This window comes from Eptesicus fuscus, chromosome 1 (genome assembly GCF_027574615.1).
Source record: "Eptesicus fuscus isolate TK198812 chromosome 1, DD_ASM_mEF_20220401, whole genome shotgun sequence".
In the NCBI taxonomy this organism is placed as follows: Eukaryota; Metazoa; Chordata; class Mammalia; order Chiroptera; family Vespertilionidae; genus Eptesicus; species Eptesicus fuscus.
The window spans coordinates 22950041-22967442 of NC_072473.1; the positions used below are offsets into that span (position 1 = coordinate 22950041).

Consider the following 17402-nt stretch of genomic DNA (forward strand, 5'->3'; position numbering starts at 1 on the left):
ATTGACCTATGAACCAGGAGGTCATGGCTTGATTCCTGGTCAGAGTACATGCCTGGGTTGTGGGTTCAATCCCCAGTGTGTGGTGTGCAGGAGGCAGCCAATCAATGATTCTCTCTCATCAATGATGTTTCTATCTCTCTATCCCTCTCCTTTCCTCTCTGAACAAAAATATATTTTAAAAAATTAAAAATAATAAAATGATAATATATAGAGTTTTTTTTTTACTTGCCAAGAAGTTATCAAAAATCAAAGGACTTATTTCTCTACTAATGGGTTATTATAAAATATATATTATTCTTTTGAATTAGTGATAATGAACAAGCTATTTCAGATATCATTTTCAGTAGGGAATATCTATGTCCAATATGTAAAACTGATATTTTTTTATCATTGAATCAACACTCACATCTGAACAAAGACAACATGTTAACTTTTATAAAAAACCTAACTGTGAGAGGGATAAGATATAATAAGGAAGTTGCATGTGGACAACATTTCTTAATAGTGATCTGTACTCCTTCAGTCTATGCCATTTTTTCAGTTAAATTTCAGGGAAACTATGGAAATAGTAAAGGGAAGTTAATGCCACAATGGGTTTTGCTTTTTGTCTGATAGATACTTATTAACTTCCTACAGAGGAAGCACCAAACCTTTTTGAACCTCAATTTTCTCATCTCTAAACTGAAGATGATCATGACAAGCCAACAATGAAGCATTATCACAATTTTTAGGCAATATATCTGGAAAAATTATCATGTCTGTGAGTAGACAGCTATAGCACTTTTGTTAAAGAGATTAGATGTGATTGCTTATGTGAAAATGCCTATTCAAGTTGTTTGCACAAATATGTAGTCATAAATTGTCAGTATCATTATTTATGATTTGTTTATAAGGAGAAGAGCCTTGGGGAAAAAGGGGAGAGTCAAGGAGGAGTTAGAAACTGATCAAACTTGAATACCCATAGTGGAAACTGATAAAATAAACTGATGAAGGTAAGCTGCAAAAGACAGTCAGAAAGAGCAGAAGGACCACATAATACATCTGTAACAGTATCAGTCAACATGGTTTTAACACTCTCTCATCTGGTCAACACTCAAGTAGTTGAGTAGAGAAGAAAATGGTATCCATTCAACCTTTTACACTAGAGGGAAAAGAGAAGAGCTCTGAAGGAAATCATCATTATCCTCATTACCCAAACAGATGTTTGCATGAGCTTAAGTACCAGTGGTTCACATAAATTTATTTAACCACCTGATCAAACTATTTATCATCCTCATTACAAATGAGGGTAGAGATAATGACTTGTCCAAGGTAATATACCTAGCAAATAGCAAACTCAATGCCCAACTATATTACCTCTTAAATTATGTTTTTTATTATTTTTTAAATTATGATTAACAAATAAAAGCATCCCCAAATGGACATTTATCAGACAAAACATTTAAAATCTTATTTGCATATTAACAGTATTTAGTTTATTAATTTGATTCATGAAACAAGTTCTGCATCTACTACTCAATTCCACATAGTGAGAACTAAAGTAGTGCCCCTATTTTTAAGACACTATTGTTCTAGGAAGACAGAACATAAAGATATAAGTAAATCACAAAGCAGAAATGTGCAATAGAAAACCTCATGCTTTGCAATAAAAGAGAAGGGAAAATTCATTTCTACTATAGGATCTAGTAAAATTTTAAGAAGTTGGCATAGTTTAAATTGCATATGGCTGAGAAGGAGTTTTAATGGGTAGGGAATAAGAAAATGGGATCTCATGCCAGGCTGTAAACCATGCTAGCAAAGACTGGATTTCCAGCATGTAGTGTGTGTGTACTTCCTTTCATGGAAGGAAAGATTAAGTGTGGGGAGAGTAAGAATTACTTTCTAAAAGAGGAATTAGTGTGAAATTATTGAGCCTTAAGTTTCAGGGCCCTTCACTTGCCAAAGACTCTTCTGTAAAGTAGCATCTAATTTTCTATTTTATATAGTTTTTTCTTAAAGATTACCCCCTCCCCAAAGCTGCCTCTTGTTGCTTGGCATTATAAAACAAAGCTAAGATAATTTAAGTGACCATTGAAACAGATCTTCTGATAATAAATTCCACATTTTTACAAATAAGAAATTCTGTTATTATGGCTCATAAGCAATGGAAACAATAATGACTTACAACACACAAGCAAAAACTGAACTTTTTATCTGTCACCAGAGGATAAAAAGAACCACATAACTTGGGAAAGGAAAGTTTGGCAATTTGGAACTCAATGCAAAGGATTTCATTGACTCTGAGATATTCACAGTTACTAGTATATCAAGTAGTTAGATAGACTCTTGAAAACGTCTGTGCTCTTAAAGTGTCATCACTACTAAATCCATTAAAATTGAAAATAAGTGATGGTTGAATATCATATAAAACTGAGATTTTAGCATAATTTATAGACAGCATTTCTAGAAAAAATTCTCATATTTGTACTACCATTCCAATATGATTAGAGATCCAAATTTATTCATAAATTAAGTACATTATACATGAAAAGAGCCCAGTGGCAAAACATATTTTAGGAATTAAGGATAAACATGTGTCTGTAACACAGAACTCCTCAGAATGTTTTATATATTTATATACATTGTGATATCCAAGAGGGACGTAGTTCTTTACTCAAATTAAACCTTATACTTCTAATTATACTTAATAAATATATTCAGGAAAAGCAATCCAATTCATTATCAAAGTTATGAAATTGATATATAATTCCAATCAATTCTACTTTGGGAAGTTATACTTCATGCATCACGCTTACATTTAGTAAGCACCTTTACAAATTAATGCCTCAATTCTTACTTTCAACTGATAATACATGTTTAATTTGTATTTAAGATATTGTTTAACAGCTACTTTTATTTAACCTAATCAAATATTATTCTGGACACAATTAAAATGCTAATGACTTTAGGGCAGACTTACAAGATAAATATTATTTGTTTTAAAATGGAGTATTTTGGAAACTTCCAGGCAGAATGGATGTTCTCTTATTTTAAAATTCCTCGAATAAAAAAAGACAAACATTCCATCATCTTTACTGACATTATGACCGGACAATGAAAAAATATTATATTGTAGAAGAAAACATTGAGAATGGAAGATTTAAACTAAAGGAAAATGATTTCCACATTTGGCTACCAATAAGATCTGCTAAAGATCTAAATAAGGCTATACAATTTGAGTTGTATTTTCACCTAAAATATACATCTATCAGGATAAGTGTTCAAAGAAAATAAACAATTGATCTGGTGAAATTATCAGATTGGCTTCAAATAAAATGAGTAATTTCCAAGAGAAATAAAATGAAATGACCTAGCAACTCAGGGTTGCTGATTTTGAACACCTATGTGTGCTCTAATAGGCGTTCTCATTCCTATACCTTTCAGGATCACTAGATTTTTTTTTCCATGAAAGTGAAAAAAATATAAATTAAATTATATTATCATGCCATTACCAAAAAAAGTCATTTGACAATACAGTAATTATGTTCTTAACTAGCACTATCTATTAAAAGTAGGAAACAACAATGGAAATAGAAATAACCATTTTTTCCATTAAAAATTGAAAAGGGCGAATTATAGAACTAAAAATCAATCAAACATTAATGACATTTCCAATAGAGCACTTTACAATTAACTGAGCCAAGAGCAGTGCGTTTTATCAGGATTTACCTCATCAGACATTCTCATATATCAAATTAATGACAGAAAATGGCAAGCAAAATTAAGCTGTAGCTGTCTGAAGTGTTTAATGGCATAAAGGAGACTTTATATAAAATAATTATTAGAGCTTTTGTGATGTCGAATAAAATGATTCCAGGGAAAATAACTAAAATGTTTCAAAAGGAAAAGTATTAGATGTCATATTAAGACTATTAATAGAGAAATGTAACACTGTTAGATTAGTCATTTTTAAACATTAGCAATTTTGAACTTGCATCCTTGAGAAGGAAAAATGTCCACATAGAACACATACTCACAAAATTAAAGGAAGAAAATATACTAAAATATCTTGAAAATTTTGTACTTTTAAAATATGAAGAACATTAAAATGTAATAATGCTCATGGGCAGATAATTTTATTATACTTTATAATAACTTAGTAAGCAAAAAAAGTAAGAAGAAATTCACACAGCTTTTTATTACTGTTTGTAAAAATTAAAAGTCCTATTGTTGACTGGATGAATTAGAAAGTGTCATTTTAGTATCTAAAATTAAGTTTTATCAGATAAAGCAGTTTTTACTTTTATCGGAAATATTTATTTATCAGGCAAAGAGCTTGTTATAATTTAACAACCTGACCACAGTGTATTTCTGGTAAGTGAGGAATATTGGAACCCTCAATTCATATATATATATATATATATATATATATATATATATATATATATATATGCATACAGATACATATATGTGTAATTGTGAAAAATTATGCAATGACATTTTATTTTAATTTTTTAAAGAATAGTTTATTAATTTCTAAAGAGAGAGTAGAGAGAGAAACCTTGATTCAAGAGTCTAACATTTATCAGCTGTCTTCTGCATGCCCCTCACTGTGAATGGAACCAGCAACCTAGGCAGGGGCCCTGACAAGAATTGAAACAGCAAACTTTCAGTGCTCTGGCCGACACCCAACCAACCAAGTCACACTGACCAGGGCAGAATGGCAAACATTTAATATCACTAAAATAAATTTACCTATTGACTTAGTTCAGTCAAAAGTACTTTAGTGGAGCATCATTTTAGGAACTTTAAGAAATTAACTGATCGCTATCTTCTTCCATTCTGGGGGTATGAGTGATATGAAGGAAATATTCTATTTTAGTGTTTATCAAACATTTTTCCTTGACATATGAGTTCTGTGGTATATTACCAGATTTCTGGAAAAACAAGATTCTGTGGTGTATTAAGTCTGGGTTAAACTTTTAAGCCTGAAAAAAAAGAAACCCAAGGTTGACCATAATTTTCCAGAAGGTTCATAAAACATGTTAATTTTTGGAAGAAAACTTGATGACAGACACTTATAAATTTGAAAGTAAACATTGTGTGGAATTATTAATCCTTGTAATACAGCTGAGAAATTATATTCTTCTTAGTTATAATAATGATAAAAGTGATGATAATAGAATAGGCCTTTATAAAAGTACATTTCCAAATTAGGTAAGTGAAGAGACAAAACTTTGGGGGGAAATTTGGATATCTGTATAGAAATATTGGGGTACTATAGAAGCTGTAGGTTAATTTTTTTCTTGATAGAGAGATAATTATCAATGTGGAGAAAGAAGATCTAAGTTAAAGTACCACCATCAGTAAAAATATTTTAGAAGTGAAATCCATTAAATGTATTAGAGTATGAACAATTGAAGCATTATGATAGGCTTTTATACTGAACACCATTATAGTTGTTGATAAATAATCATAATTTAAGTTAATTCCAGGTTATTTAACAAAATTCCTCACATTTCATCCTTTCCTACATGTAAAAAAAAAAAATAGAGTGAAAGTTCATGGCAAGGTGAAGTCATTTTTTAAACACACTATTTGAAATATTCTCAATTAATAGTGTCTTTTAAAATCAGCTTTATTGTGGTATAAGTTGTATACGATAGAATTCAATGAATGTACAATTCAATGAATTTTAGTAATATTTAGAGTCGTGCAACCATAACCATGATTTGATTTTTAGAACATTTCTAAGCCCCCTGAATGATCCCGTGAGTGCATGTGCGTAACTCCCCATCCCCATCCCCAATCACTAATATAGCCTGTTCAAATGCTCTCTTGCACATAAATATTCAACTTATCTACCTTATTATATTATTGTAAAGATAAAATAAAATAATGTGGATGCTTTGTGAGCAGTAATCATTCACATGGTACAGTATATCAAAAGTATGTAATACACAGAAAGTCTGGAATATGTAACTTCCATTAATCAGTTCCTGTCATGTGAAAAATTTTATGGTATACTACTTAAATATTTTGAAAGTCTTTTCAAAGTTCCAAAACTTGGCAGTGTCATAAAGCACTATGTCAAAATGTTTTCATGATATTATTTAGTTCCATTAAAAAAAAAGTTACTGATGTTTATGTTCAACTTGGTTGGCCAGCAATTCTTTCACTTGCATTTTTTTTCTGTACTATGCTATCTAATGCATGGAAAGATGCATTGCTTTTCCACTTTTTTCCTTAACAGTCCCTAGGACATTTATCTGGCGCATAATTAGTGACTAAATCTTTGTAGAATTGACTGAATTAATCAAATATTTACTGAGGACATGCTATGCAGTCCTGCTTTCTTGTAGTTGACCCTGGGTGGGTAAGTAATGGGGGTTGGTAGAGAAAACAACAAAATCCTAATGAAAGAAATAAGGAGTTTTCCAATAGTCATAAATGCTAAAAAGAAAATAAACACAATAAAATATTATGCAGCTATAAAAAGGATCCTGTACCCTTTGTGGTAGCATGGATGGGTCTGGAGATTATTATGCTAAGTGAAATAAGCCAGTCAGAGAAAGACAAATATCACAGGTCCTCATTTATATGTGGAACCTAATGAACAAAATAAAGTCAAGAACAAAATAGGCAAGAGACATGGATGCATGGAACAGACTGACCAATCTCAGAGGGAAGTGGGGTTGGGGAGACAGGAAAAGATTATCCCAAGAATTTAATATTCATATATGCATTACCCATAGACACAGACAATAGTGTAGGGAAGGCCTGGGGTGGGGCAGGGGCTGGGTGGAGAGGGGCAAAGGGTAGGGAGGAATGGAAGATATCGATAATATTGTCAACAATTAAAAAAACAGGGTGTGCAATGACAAGCGTTATCTGGGTATGCTTTTTAGAGTCATAACTTCTCTGTTACCTCTTTTAGGAATAAATATCCATTTGAATGAGAAAAAAACAAGGAAAATGGGTTGAATTTAAATCATTTCAAACTCCTCAGAGTACTGCAAGAGTCTTCAATGTGACCACAGTATGATGCTTCTAGTTTCACTTTTATATTTAGAATTTGTAGAGATTTTCACAATGGGATGCTATAATTTAATGGCAAAATTAAGAAGTGCACTTCTGAGTTTATAATATGAAAGATGTGCATTTCTTTATTACACATCCTGTGAGGACATGATAATATGCAGTGTTTCCAAGTACAGTCAATGATAGTGTAGCATGTTTATAATCTCTTGCATCTTTTGCAACTCTTACTTGTGATTACCTCCCACACTATTAAACATCAAAATAACACTAATAGGCATTCTAAATAAGGGAGTAATTAGTTCTATTTTGATGTCATCCCATTTGTTTATTTTCCCCTTATATCCTTTTGCCCTAGGAGATGTATCCATAAAAATATTGCTCTGAGAGATGTCTGATATTTTGCTGCCTATGGAACCCAAATCTTTGTAACAGTTCTCTATTTTCTTCTTCTGTTATGAAATTATTTCTTTATCACATAGTAACACACAGAGGTAGCATTTCAATGTTAGAAAAGACTTAAAACGAATTGCACTGTGTTTACCATTATATCTGCACTGCTGGGTAAAAGAAACTATAGTATTTCTGCTATGGCTTTGTGGAATTTACCATTGGAACCCCAATTTTGTTTGTTTGTTTTAAATCTTTGTTAAAAGTATTATATACTAGAGGCCTGATGCACAAAATTCTTGCAATAGTAGGCCTTCCTTCTCCTGGCTGCCTGCATCAGCTTCCCTCTGGCACCTAGGACCTGGGCTTCCCTCGAAGCCCTGGCTTCATCCAGAAGGACATCTGGTCTAATTAGCATATTACAGTTTTCTTATTATAGATGTCCTCTTTTTCCCCCTTGTCCTCTTCTAGCCCACTTTCATCCCCCATCCCAGGCCTTCACTACTCTATTGTCTGTGTCCATAGGTTTTGCATATATGCATATAAATTCTTTGGTTGATCTCTTCCTACCCACCCACCCCCACCTTCCCTCTAAGGTTCCACAGTCTGTTCCATGCTTCTGTGTCTCTAGATCTATTTTGTTCACCAGTTTATTTTTGTCATTAGTCTCCACTTATGAGGGAGATCATGTGGTATTTGTTTTTCTCTGACTGGCTTATTTTGCTTAGTGTAATACTCTCCAGGTCCCTCCATGTTATCTCAAAGGGTAGAGATCCTTCTTTTTTACTGCTGCATAGTATACCATGGTGTAAATGTGCCACAGCTTTTTTTATCCACTCATCTACTGATGAACACTTTGGCTGTTTCTAGATCATAGCTATTGTAAATTGTGCTGCTCCGAACATAGGGGTACATACATTCTTTCTGATTGGTGTTTCAGGTTTCTTAGGATATACGTATTCCTAGTAGTGGGATAACTGGGTCAAATGGGAGTTCCATTGTTAATTTTTTGAGGAAACTCAACAATGTTTTCCATAATGACTACACCAGTCTGTATCCCAACTGGCACTGTACTAGGGTTCCCTTTTTTCCACATCCTTGCCAGCACTTGTCAATTGTTGATGACATCCATTCTGACAGGTGTGAGGTGATACCTCATTGTTGTTTTAATTTGCATCTCTCTGATGATTGGTGACTTTGATCATTTTTTCATATGTCTATTGGCCATCTGTATGTTTGCTTTGGAGAAGTGTCTATTTAGGTCCTTTGCCAATTTTTTAATTGTATTGCTTTCTTCCTTTTGTTCAGTTGTTTGAGTTCCTTACATGCTTTGGAAATTAACTCCTTATTGGATGTATCATTGGCAAATATGTTCTCTCATGCAGTGGGCTCTCTTTACATTTAGTTAATTGTTTATTTGCTTTGCAGAAGCTTTCTATTTTGATGTCATCCCATTTGTTTATTTTCCCCTTATATCCTTTTGCCCTAGGAGATGTATCCATAAATATATTGCTCTGAGAGATGTCTGATATTTTGCTGCCTATGGAACCCAAATCTTTGTAACAGTTCTCTATTTTCTTCTTCTGTTATGAAATTATTTCTTTATCACATAAATCCTAAATGAATTCCCCTGTGTGGGTTTATACTGTCTAATTCATAAATCAGTGAGGCAGGCTATAAAGTTAGACTGTTCTGAGTCATTTGAAAATCAAATGTGCCTATTTACACAATAAAATTCTTTTTCATTCCATAATGAAATTATAAGCTGAATCTGATAGACCAAAATATGCATTTACGTCTTTACTTTTTAAGTCATTGACTTAGGTCATTTGGAATAGTTATATTAAAATATGGCCCAATATATTTAAAGTGAGTTATAACATTTAGCTTCCATAAATACAGGAAGATATCAATTATGAATTGTTTTGATCTGCTACTAATGCAATCACTTTAAATTAACAGCTTTCTTTAGAAAAGAGAAGATCCCTCTTTTCTACCTACTGATACTGTTGTAGCTACATTATTAATGGTATGAAAAAAAGAGATGGAATGAAGAAATCTGGTTTGTGGTGGACCTGAAATACCCCATGTCTTAGTTGGTTGAGCAAAATATAAGAGCACTTTTCTATATTGATTAAGAAGCCCTCTTATTTGATGATAATGTGTTTTCTTCCTAAATTGCTCTATTTGTTTCCTGTTACTCGTACACATACTTGTACTATGGGTACATGAGATTACAAAAGACGGGATCAGAATCTGCCAGACCGAAGTAAAAGGACAGTTTAGCTATTGCAATAACTGTTAAGCAATCCCAATGCTTCATGTGGTTATTTACATAATATGGAGATTATTAATAGGTACTCATGTGGGACTGTTCTTACATGTTGGAGATTCAAAATATGAAATAACTGAAAAAAGTGCAAATTAATGTATCTTCATAATTTTAAGCATTACACTTAAGTAGTTATGACAACTCCAACAATGATTTAGAGACACATCATAAAATGTGAAATTAGGAAGAAAAAAGAAAATAATAAAATCAAACTGAGTTCATCCTCAAAGATCCATATTGAAAATTCTACTTGTCCAAATTAATTTGTTCATGCAGGAGTTCTCAGCTATGTTGTCTACCTTCACCCATTTCTCATAAGAGTAAGGGGACAATTAAAGTAGGAGAGAAAGTCACCAGTAGTTTGATTTCCACCAGGACTCCCTCCCATTGAAATCTTGACACAGCCATAGCTGAGAATCTTTATCAAAGAGTGGTAAGAAATGTGATGTGAAAAAAGTACTGGAGACATTCAACCATTACCAGTAATATAATATCCACAGTTGCCCTTAGCATTGGCTATACATTAGAATAACCAGGGTGGGGGGAGGTTTTGAAAATTCTGATAACTGAGTCTACCCAGAGATTCTGTTGTGACTGGCATGGGGTGCAACATAGGTACTTGGATTTTTTTTCTTCTAGACCATAGGTGCTAAAACAAAATCTCTGTGTTTTAGTATGTTCTTCAGGAAACTTAAGAGAGTAAAGAAAGAAACACTCATAGCTTTTATATTTTAATTATACTACTTTTTAAATAGCTCTAATGTTTCTGATTTCTATAACTAGAAGGTAGATTTCTATACTAGAAAAGTTTTCCTTATTTGTTTTCCTCTATTTGAATCAATCAGATATCATCTGAAATTTGAATTTGAATTTTAAAAAAAATCTCTCTTTAAATGGACAGGCATTGGGCAGCTGATGCTGTGGTCATATGATCTAAGATTTGGTTTAAGGGTTATTATTTTAAAGAAAATATTCAGTTGAACACATGCTCTGATACTCTTGCAGTATGTAGTTTTACTGTCTAAAAAAGTAAACTTTGTTCCTCCAAGCTCATATCACAAAATAAAAAAGTAAAATATTTTGAATCCAATTTGACATCAAAAGACCTGGTTCTCTAATCATGACAGAGAACTGATCAACTAACATTTGGGGGCAGTGGGAAGCTCATTCCTGTCCTAGAGTTACAAGTGCAAATGGAATGCAAGGAAGAACCTTGATCTACAACTACTTTTATATACTATAAGAGTTTACCTGTCAAAAGTTGTACACATTGTATACACTTCCTTAATGTTGAGAATTTCTTTTTTTTACACTTGAGAAGCTCAAACAATCTTAAAAGGCAGCAAAAGGAGGCTTCATTAACAAATATATATTTAGTAGCAAAGCTGCTAGTGCACCACACGGTGGAGTCAGACATCCACAAATCCATGTGGCCAGTTTGTGACAGGAAATCTGAGCACATACAGAAGATGACCAAATACGGTAATGCCATTCATTCTGTCCTGCATCTCAGTTATGTATTAAAGCAAGTACTCAGTTTTGGAAAAGGGAAAGCTAAGGCTGCTAATCTTTTAATTAGCAATGAGCTTTTATGAAAATCCAAAGAAACTGTTCTTTTTATTAATACAAAGTATTAAAATAAGCCCCCGTTATTTATTCTTAGAAAAATGTCATTTTGGTGGAAATCTTTGTGGGTTCCTGGTATGACATATTGTGCTTAAGTTCTGATTTCACAGACAACCTCTTTATTCTCTACTTGTTTCTTTCAAGGGAGTTTCAAATTGAGCTTCAGTAAATGCAATCCTTGAAGTAAATCTGGGTACTTGATAATTCTGTTTGAGAAAACAATTCATTTGCTGTCATCTTAAACAAAAATCATGGTGAAGAATATTTCCAAAGCTTTCAGGAGTGTTGCTTTTTCCAATATTATATATTACCACTTGGAGAATTCAAAGTCAAGAATTGTATTGAAAATGCAGGTGCAACCAGAAATTCATGAAAAATAAATTTGAGCTTGTTAGTACTCAAAAATCTCTTTGTTCAAGTAGATTTGAAATTTCTTAATTTATCTGTGTGTTGTTATTCACAAGTATTTTGAACGTCTATATTTAATACTATTACTATAACTTTTTATTAAAAAAACAAATAAGTTATGCTATATTATTACAAACTAACTAGTATGTTATATTAATTTTTATAAAATCCTGCATTCATATATAAATGGAAGAAACCACTTAGGGTCCCATTCCTTTACAGCTAAACAAGATTTTTTCCCTAAAAGTTCCTATTCTTTTTCTAAGACAGTAATAGCTTTTCCCTATCTCAAATTTGCTACTAATAGTTTTAAAAATACTTTCCAATATGTGAGTTAATTTAGATGTAGCCTAAATTTACTCAGTATAAAGTCAACTTATTTTCATTACTTTTTTTTTTAACTCTCATTCTAGAAAAACTTTTAACACATTTTATCATCCGACTGAATACAGTTGAATGTGTGTGTATGTGAGTAAATATAGTATGATTAGTAATAAAATGCAAATCCACATCTCTAAGTTCTCTTTATTAACTCCTCACAACACATTAAATGTATGAAAATGTAGATTTAATATGGCTTGCAATTACAAGATAACAAAGATGAGTTGATAAAATGTTTGATCCTGCATTTTCAATAGCGCCATTAAAATATTTTCTTTACAATTTAAATTCCTATGGTTTTTCATGGTTTAAGGATACCAGTCAGAAAATATTGAGAAAGAGCAGACTTCAGTGTGACAGTGACCTTGTCTTGTATGTGTCTGTATTCAAATTCCTATTATTACATATTTTCAAAAATAAATCTTACAGTGCTAATCTAGAGCTCTCTTTCTCCCTTCACCTCCACATAGTCCAATCATTCAATCAAATAACTTTCTGTACAACTAACTAACTGAATAAAATGTAAGTTGGAAATTCAGCAATATCTTGTTCTGATAATAAAAAACAAAAGAACAGAAACTCATTCCCAGTTTACTTGCCTGGGATTCCTGAGGCATTTGAGCTGCATCCACTTTGTCGGCAATATAAGCTGCCAACTGCTTGTCAATGGATGAGAGGGACTCCTGAATTAAGTGCAAGGATTTTTCAATTTCCTGGGCAGACTGGATACTCTGTTCAAGCAACTTTTGCCTCCTCACGGCCTGAAGAAGAAATAAGAATGAATCAGTTAAATGTTTGCTCATTATTTTTCTGCAATCCTGCTGCAAAATTAATAAAGATTCTAGACTCTTCCACAATCACCTTTTTGTAAGACAGATTTCGCAGCTTCCTGCCACTCATTCAGCTCTACTAATAAAAATAAAAATAAATAATCAGAAAAGAGAGATAGCGCACACAACTACAGGATCAGGAATCTCTGTAGGACAAAACCACAACATTATGTACATCTAGAAAAGAGGCTGGATAAAACATTAGTGAAATAATTTCAGTCATGGCAATCTGTTGTTCTCAGGCCGAATGTTCCTCCTGACCTCATTACATAGTTCAAAGGATTTGGTTTACTTAGAATAGGGTCATCGTCATCACAATCCAATTCAAGAGAGATAATCCACTTCCACCAGTGAGACACATATACAATCTGTTCAGAATCAGCTCCTTCACAAAAAGGAAATTATAGATATCCATCTGGTTAAAGCTTTATTTTAAATACTATTTCAACTAGTTTTGCATGGCCTCTTTTTCCCCCTACTTTTCTTTCACAATTTGTATCATGGAAATTGCTTGTACAATTGGATTTGTGTTCCTGCCAAAGTAGAACAAATAATAAGTAATCCCAATATAGCTGCAATTAATCTTGATTGCTACTATAAGTATGATTTTGAATAATTTAACACTTTTCAAGTATAAATACCATGTTGAACATGTCACAGAGTCTCCCTTCAAGGATCTGTTCACCTTTAAAAGAGTAGTCATGAGAGTAAGAATTGGGATAGGCAACTTTTCAAAAATTTTTATTTAATTAATGCAACAGATCAAGTATTTTCTCTTATTATACAATATATTGGCATGATTATCTGGCACAGTGGAACTATCCTTCCCACAGACCATGATTGGGTTTTTTTTAATGATCCTACTTTTTTACTATATAAAGACTGTTAGACCATTTGCAAACATTAACTCAAAATGAATTAAAAACTTGACTGTAAAACCTCAAATGATAAGATATTTAGAAGAAAACAAAGGGAGTAAGCTCCTTGACATCAATCTTAGCCATGGTATTTTGATTGGACTCTAAAAGCAAGGAAAACAAAATAAACAATAAACAAACAAATGGGACTACAACGAAGTAAAAAGGTTCTGCACAGCAAAGGACACCATCAACAGACTGAAAAGGCAACCTATCAAATGGGAAAAGATATTTGCAAATCATATATCCCATAAGGAGTTAATATCCAAACTATATAAAGAACTCATACATCTCAACAACAACAACAATTCAAATGAGCAGAGAATCTGAGTAGACATTTTTCCAAAGAAGACATAAACATGACCAACAGGCACATGAAAAGGTATCCAGTATCACTCATTATAAAGGAAATGCAAAGCAAAACCACAATGTGATATCAGCTCACACCTATTAGAAGGTAATAATCCAAAAGACAAGAAACAAGTGTTGGTGAGAATGTGCAGAAAAGGGAACCCTCATGCATTGTTAGTGGAAATGTTCACTGTCCAGCCACTATGGAAAACAGTAAGGACATTCCTCTATTAAAAAAATAAAACTACCATATCATCCAGAAATTCTACCTCTGGTATTTATCTTAAGAATACAAAAATACTAACTCAAAAATATAGATGCACACTTATGTTCATTGCAGTACTATTAACAGTAGCCAAAATATGGAAACAACCTAAGTGTCCATTGATGGATGAATGAACAAATTGTAAAATCCTGCCATTTGCAACAACATGGATAGACTTTAAGGGTATCAGGTTGAGTGAAACAAGTTAGATGGAAAATGACACTACCATAGGATTTCACTTATATGTGAAATATAAAAAACAAAAAACAGAAACAAACAAAACAATAATAAAAAAACACATAGAGGCACACAACAGATTGGTGGTTATCAGAGGGGAAAAGGAGTGAAACTGGTAAAGGGGGTTAATTCCATGGTGAGAGCTGGAAACTAAACGTTTGGTGCTGAGCAAATTATAATGCTGCAACCCTGAAACTTATATAATGCTACAAACCAATATTACTCCAATCAAAAAAGAATATTAGGCATGACATAAAGAATATAAATGTTGACTGCTGACTCTTAAGCTTAAAGGATATTGGGGATGTCATTATGCTTTTTGATAAAACCTACTTGGAACACAGTGTTACTCATAAGAATAAGGCTAAAGGCAACTGGATCAACAGGAAAAGGAGCTGAAGTCTCATGATGCTTCCGAAGCAGGGAGAGCAACATCATGATATTATAAATCTTCAGGATTTTGTCCTACGCTTTCCTTCCTTTTCATTCTATCCATATCCTTAGTTTCAATTACACCTCATATGCTGACAACTCTCAACTCTACATCTCTGGTCCAGATTTCCCCCTTGATTCCCAAACTTGAATATATATTGCCTTACTTGACATTTCCACTTAGATGTCCCACAGCTACCAAAACTGAGCAAATCAACCAAATATGGTCCCAATGTGTCCACTTCTACTTTATTTTCCACCCCCCCAACTTGCTCTTTCTCTGCATTTTTCTGTATTTCAGATATTTACAATTAATCATTGCTTTAGGCATAATTGCATTAGGCATAATACTGATATTTCCTCTTCCTCTCACATCCTTTACCATTTTCATTTAATCAGTCAATGAATCACCAATTCTTTCATCTACCTCCTAATATTTCTTGCTTCCTCCCTTTTCTCCCTCTCCCCACTATCTTTACTTAAAACCATTACCATCTTTTGCCTCAAATCTGGTACTAGCCTCTTGGCTACCATCCTACACTGTCACTATCCATCTGCAAAGCAGCTATATTGTGATCTTTCTAAAATGAAATGATGGCTTTCTGCTTAAAATCTTCTAGTGATTGTTTTTCTTAAAGGTAAAACCCATACCCTTAATATTGCTTTAAAGTCCCTTCAGAATCTTTGCTGGCATCTTCTACTCCTTGCTCTAGCTATAGAAAAAGTTCATTCTTTATCTCCCAGTACATATTATGTCCCTATTGATAGCTGGCCTTAAACATGTGGTTCCCATTTCCTAGAACAATCCCATGCCCAACTTCCTTTTATTGGCTTATTTACATTGATCCTTTGAGGCTGACCTTGGAAAAATGGACATCTCCCCTTTCACGTGGCTGTCCCTGACACCCTATGATCTCTTTTGCACCTGTATTTCTGTCTTAGCATGTATCACTCCATATCGTAATTTTCCATTAACTGTCTGTCTCTATTTTAGCCTATGAGCTCTAGTGAGTATAGCAGTTATGGCTGTCATGTTCATTGCTCAATGACAGTTCTTAGTTATAATAAAGGCCAATAGTTTTATGACTAGATGAATGATATAACAAGTATTGTTGTTGTTTTTTAATGAGGAAAACAAAGAAGTGTCCAAGTATTCAAAGACAACAAAATAAATTTACAAAAATTGGGAGGGGGGAAAACATCTGCACTCAGAGATATATCCTCTGGAAAACAGGCCTTCCTAGGTTTGTTTATTTATTTTATTTTATTTTTTTAGTGTTAGGTGTATTAGAATAGGATGGAACATTATTTGGAGCAAACTTATCTTTATTAAAAAAGGCATTGCCCTTTACTGTAAATCAAATATAGTTTCTTATTTTTTCAGTCAAACATTCACCTAGAATTTACATCACATATTAATTCAGATAACACTGCTCATGGCTATAATCAGAGCTCTCTGTGTCATAGAAGAAAATGTCTATAGCCTACCCAGAGTTTCTCTAAGAAAGGGGTCTTTCATAATAAAATTTCACTATTGTGACAGGTTACTGAAGAATCCTTCCAATCACAGCATGTAGAAATTGGCTACTCAGGCATTGTTTAAATTTGGTCCTTTATCTGGCTAAAGGCAAGAAGAGCCTACCCTTTTGTGCACATCTGTAGAATTGTAATACAATTGAATAGGATATAATATAGCATAATGTTAAATCGCGTATCTAGCCCCCAAATTATTTTTTAGAAATTTAACTTTTCTATTCATGAGATTCTGTGGGGTGAAAGGTATGAAATGGCCTAAGATGTGATGGCAGAATTGACCTTAGATGGCTTGGTTCTTTGCCTGGCCTGGCAGTCAATCAGAGAAACTGGTTTATACAGATTCTTTGGTTATCTCAGGGAGTGAAAAGACCTGATGTCAATCAAGCTTGCAGAATTCTTTGAATTAGTCGTGGCATAAGCTGCCTTCTATTTCTAAACATCTTATCAGGCAGACCCTGATGGGATGCTAGGCTTGTGGATTTTCTAGGACTCTCTACACACTTGACCTGTGCTCTCATTGAATGAAATTAGTAGGAAATACTGAACAATAATTGAAATTGTGTTGTTGCCCCAGAGTACTGCTCAACAGTTGCTTTAAAATGTTATTTCATACCTTTAGCTAATCTGTTCAGCATATAGTCAGACAGAAACAGCAAATATGAGGATAATTAGAAATACAT

General features: G+C 33.1%; 1 protein-coding gene across 2 annotated transcripts in view; it reads right to left on the bottom strand.

The window, feature by feature from the left end:
• Positions 1-17402, bottom strand: part of DMD (dystrophin) — a 1914059-nt gene that overhangs the window by 1454441 nt on the left and 442216 nt on the right. For both annotated transcript variants that reach the window (XM_054720874.1, XM_028129748.2), the window contains exon 25: positions 12754-12915. In XM_054720874.1, coding sequence (XP_054576849.1) covers positions 12754-12915 — 162 coding nt within the window. The remainder of the gene's footprint in view (positions 1-12753; positions 12916-17402) is intronic.